The sequence below is a fragment of the Leptonychotes weddellii genome, unplaced genomic scaffold (genome assembly GCF_054177405.1).
Source record: "Leptonychotes weddellii isolate Sample4059 unplaced genomic scaffold, ASM5417740v2 HiC_scaffold_9235, whole genome shotgun sequence".
In the NCBI taxonomy this organism is placed as follows: Eukaryota; Metazoa; Chordata; class Mammalia; order Carnivora; family Phocidae; genus Leptonychotes; species Leptonychotes weddellii.
Genome location: NW_028064013.1, coordinates 1 through 4,388, shown reverse-complemented (window position 1 = coordinate 4,388; position 4,388 = coordinate 1). Strand labels below are relative to the sequence as shown.

Below are 4,388 nucleotides of genomic sequence, written 5' to 3'. Positions count from 1 at the left end.
TGCCATGGAGGCCCCCAAATCTATTTTTTATGATTTTTTAAAAAATTGTGAAATGTAACACACAAAAGAGGGCACAGATTGTAAGTGAACAATTTGATGATTAGAGTGAACACACTCATGTCATCAGCCCCCAAGTTAAGAAATGGAACTTGAGCCCCCTCTGCCCCTCCCCCACCCTCTCCCAAGGGTGACCCCATGACACCTGACACTGTAGGTCACTTGGGCTTGATTTTGTTCCTTATATAAATGGAATCACTCTGTATTTACGCTTTTGTCCCCGGCTTTTGTTCAGCGTGCCTTGCGCAAGATGCGGGTGTTGAGTAGAGTGGTGGCTTGTACTTTTTTCGCACCTTTTCGTGGCTGCGTCGTGTTTCCCAGGCATGATGATGTCACTCACAGCTTAGCCATTCTGCTGTCGATGGGCAGTGGGTAGCTTCCGGTTGGGGGAAGTGGGGAGGAAGGACAGCAACTCTGAACACCCTTGTCCATGCCTTTGTGGAGGTTGGGAGCCACACGGCTCTGGGGGTGGGGACCCAGGAGGGGACTTGCTGGGTGCCAGATTGCCTTCCAGGTGGGTACGACACTTGGCATTGTAACATTTTCACTCCCCAAGTGTCCTGGGTGAGTTTGGGTTTTCAGCACAAGGATAAATGCTAGGCAGGGAGGGACTCCCATCACACGGGCTTTTGAGAGGGCTTTTGAGAGGTGCCGTGGCAGAGGGCTGGGACCCAGCGGGAGGCTGGTGGGACCACCCAATCATGCTCCCCCCTCCTCTCTTTCCTCAGGGACATGAGCCGTTTCCCCAGAGGTAATCCAGCTGCCCCCCCGCCCCGTGCCCTTGGTCCACCTTGGGAACCTGCTAGATTGGGGGGCAGGTGAGAATTTTTTGGACTTCAAAAGCCCCCCAGGTGCCGGTCCCTGAGGGTAAGGAACTCTATGCTGCCCCACCCTGCCTCATCCTCAGCCTCGCCCCATATCCTGGGTGGGCAGCCTGAAGCCTCTTGGCCCAGGTGCCAGGTTCACTCTGGGAATCTCCTTTCCTTCTGGCTCCCTGGGTGGTCCAGCTGGGGCGTGGCAGGGAGACCTTCCAGAGGTCCTCCGAGGGTCAGGTTCAGCTGGGGGTGGTCCTGTGTTCTCAGGTCTGGAAAAAGGGTCTCTGTGGGTTTGCAACGGGGATGGATTCTACAGTCTCAAAGCCTGTCTCTAAGAGAAAAGAACGCCACTTAGGAGCCCTCTGGCCTGGGGATCAGAAGTCAGCTCTGCTCAACTTCAAGCACCTGGGCCTGGCTGTGTGACCTACAGCCTCCAGCTGACCCTCTCTGGTCTATGCATCAAGTTGGGGAGACAGCCCATACTGGCAAGCCGGACTCCCCCTCCCCCGCCCACCCAACCCTCACTATCCCGTCCTGGAAGGAGGCGGGAGCTCAGTCGTGAGGGAAGCCCCCTCCTCCCGTGGGAAGGGGGGCACCGCCGCGGCCCCGCAACACAGAGGCAGGAACAAGGCAACCAACCTTCTCACATCTTTATTTGAAAGGCACAGCTAAGCCCACCCTCGATACAGCATTCTCCCTTCTCTCCGCAGCGATCAAACGACTGAACACAACAGAAGCTGACAGTCTAAAAGGCTATATACAGACACAGGTGTGGGTGTTGCTTGTTTTTTTAAAACATTTTTGTCTTTTTTTTTTTTTTTTAAATATCCCTTTTCTTAAAAGACAAGCTAGTATACTGGAAAAAGGAAAAAAATAAAATAAAAACCAAGACAACTTGAGTACCCTCATCTTTATTCGGGAAGGGGAGAAAGGGAATTCTGGGACGCCCGCCCCCCACTCCTCCCCCCTGCTCCTGGCTAAGCTCACTCTCTCTGCCCCCTCTCTGGCAGGCGCGCGGGGAGAGGACAGGTGGGCGTGGGCTCTGGAACTAGCAGAGGAGGTGAGTGAGGCGGGAGGGACGTGGGGTGCCCAGGGCAGGAAGGGGCAGCTAGCGTGGTGTCTGCATGCAGTGCCAGGGTGGGAGGCTGGGGGCGTGCGCCCTGAGGGGCCCGGCGGGCCGGCGGTCAGGGCCACGGTTGCGGAACGGGGCAGTGCAGGGGTGCGGGGCTTCTGAGGCTTTGCTGTCTTCTGACCTGGCCTCCCATGTGTGCCTCCAGGCCTCAGCTTGCCTCCTGGGTGGAATGAGCAGGTATCCGCCCGCTCAGGCTGCAGGGGAGGAGGAGGGAGGAAGGAGAGGAGGAGGAGGAGGGAGGCCGGGAGCCGGGGGTGTGAGCGAAGCTAGGGGTGGCGCACAGGCAGGGCTAGGACCCCAGCAGGCGGCTACCATAAATACTACCAAGTTCAGCCAATCCCAAGCTATACTGTGTCTTGCGCTAAACATTCCTCTCTCTCCGTGTCTGTCTCCCCTTTGTCCCCCCCACCCTCCCCGACCCGGCCGCCTGCTAATCCGACTTCTCGCCGTCATCCTCCTGGTGGGTGTCACCGTCGTGCCCATTCTTGTCTTCCTTGGAGAGGTGGGCCTGGGAGCCCAGCGCGGACAGCGAGAGAAGGCCGGTTCCGGCGCTGACGGCGGGCAGCGCAGGCGGCTGCAGCCCCACAGGCAACGGGGTCAGGGGCAGGGCCAGAGCCTGCAGCTGGGACAGCTGATGGGCTTGGAGCTGCTGCTGCAGGGCAGACGGGAGGGAAGCATGAGCTGCTGTGGGCCCACCTGCCCGCCTACCTGCCCGCCCGCCCGCCCACCCAAGACCCAGACGTACCCGGATGATGGAGTTCAGCTCAGGAGCGGTGACCTGCTTAGCCCTCTCGATGGCTCCCAAGACCTGCTGCTGGTGCTGGAAGGGGGGTGGGGTAAAGAGAGGAGCCAGGTGCTATATGCCCTGATCTCTGTGGGGGTTTGAGCCACAGAGCCCAGGGGAAGGCACCCCCCACCATGGCTTTCCATCCCATCAGAAAACCCCTCCCCTCCAGCCACTTCTGTTCACCAAGTGGGATTCGCAGAAGACCCAAAGGGGTTGGTGCCAGATACTTAAGAAAACGCCACTGGGTGAGTCTAAGAGAAACCCTGGATCGTGACCTATTCAATGCGATACGCCAAGAAGTAAAGGTACAGTGCACAACCTGGCCAACTGTACAGGGAAGTCTTGATCCTAAGAGCTCACAGACTGTGCTCTGAGATCTGCTAACCCAAGCTCCTCTCCTTCTACAGCTGGGGAAGGCCCAATGGATTCTGGCCGTGCTGGGGTATGAGTCTAGGTTCAGGGCAATCCCTCCCCGGGGCAATTTACCGCCCACACCCCAGCCCTCCCTACGAGTCCATCTCTCCTGCCATCAGATGCTACACTCTGCCAATCTCTCTTTTTGCCTTGCCTACCAGGAAGCCCCTGTCATGAAAGGAAAGCACAAGCCTAGGTCTTCAGGGCCCCAAGAACCCCCTTCTCTAGGGTTTTCATAGTGTCCTTCTGGAATTGTCCCTGAGCATGCAGGTCACCCGAAGGGCCCCAAGATAAAGTCAGGGATTAAAGAGGAAATGATGAAAGATCGACAGGAAACCTGGCAGAGAGCAGGAGTGGCAGTGGTGGGGAATGTGGAGTGGGCCCCACACCAAGAGTCTTAAAATCCCAAAAAGCAAAAGCAAGAGCTCAGCGCATGGCTCCCCAGGGTGCGTGTGTCCATCTGTGTTGCACCTGTGCGTGTCTGTCTGTCTGTCTGCATACATGAGCTGAGTGCCTTCCCTGTACACACCCCCTCTGGTTTCTGGCCTGAGGCCACCCACAGGACCTGGCAGACAAATCTCAAGAGGGTTAAAGGCAGAAGCAAAAAGGGGAAAAAAAAAAAAATCTTGGTGTAGTCTTTGGCATATCTGACATTTTTACCCGTGAAATGACTCACTCAGGCTGGGAATTCCACAGTGGGCTGAGGCCCCTCCCTCCACCGCCCTGCACCCCTGGGGTTTCTCCAAGCTGGGGATTCTTCTGTGTCTGGGAGGTCCAGAGAGGGAGGGTGTGCGCCGTGGGCATCCAACAGCTGCTGCCCCAGAGCATGGGGGGGGCGGGGGGGGGCAGGCCCTGTGGCAAGTTCACGGTCCAACTACCACCTCCTCCCTGCAGCCCCCGGGGAGCCACTCACCTCTTGGGAAAGGTAGGGTAGGACCTGGGCACAAATCCCATTCAGCCTCTTGACGATTTCAGCCTGCAACACACAGAGGCTTCAGTCCAGGGCAGGCAGCAGGGGGCAGGTGCAGACCAGCCCCAGGAGGCCTGTGAGGTTCTACCCAAGAGGAGGCCAACTCTGCCCAGGGTCAGATCAACACCTCCAGACTATGGGCCCCCGGTCAGCAGCCAAGGTGGGATCTAAGGCTGGCTCTCAGCTCCGCAGCTAACAGGGAAGGCTCAGGAC

General features: G+C 57.9%; 1 protein-coding gene across 1 annotated transcript; it reads right to left on the bottom strand.

Moving 5' to 3' along the window:
• Positions 1-1,507: 1,507 nt before the first annotated feature.
• TLE5 (TLE family member 5, transcriptional modulator) lies at positions 1,508-4,199 on the bottom strand (the record flags this gene model as incomplete). Its single annotated transcript, XM_081811663.1, has 3 exons — positions 1,508-2,656; positions 2,750-2,824; positions 4,119-4,199. Coding segments are annotated over 3 exons (378 nt in total), but the record flags the coding sequence as incomplete, so codon positions are not given.
• Positions 4,200-4,388: the final 189 nt, after the last annotated feature.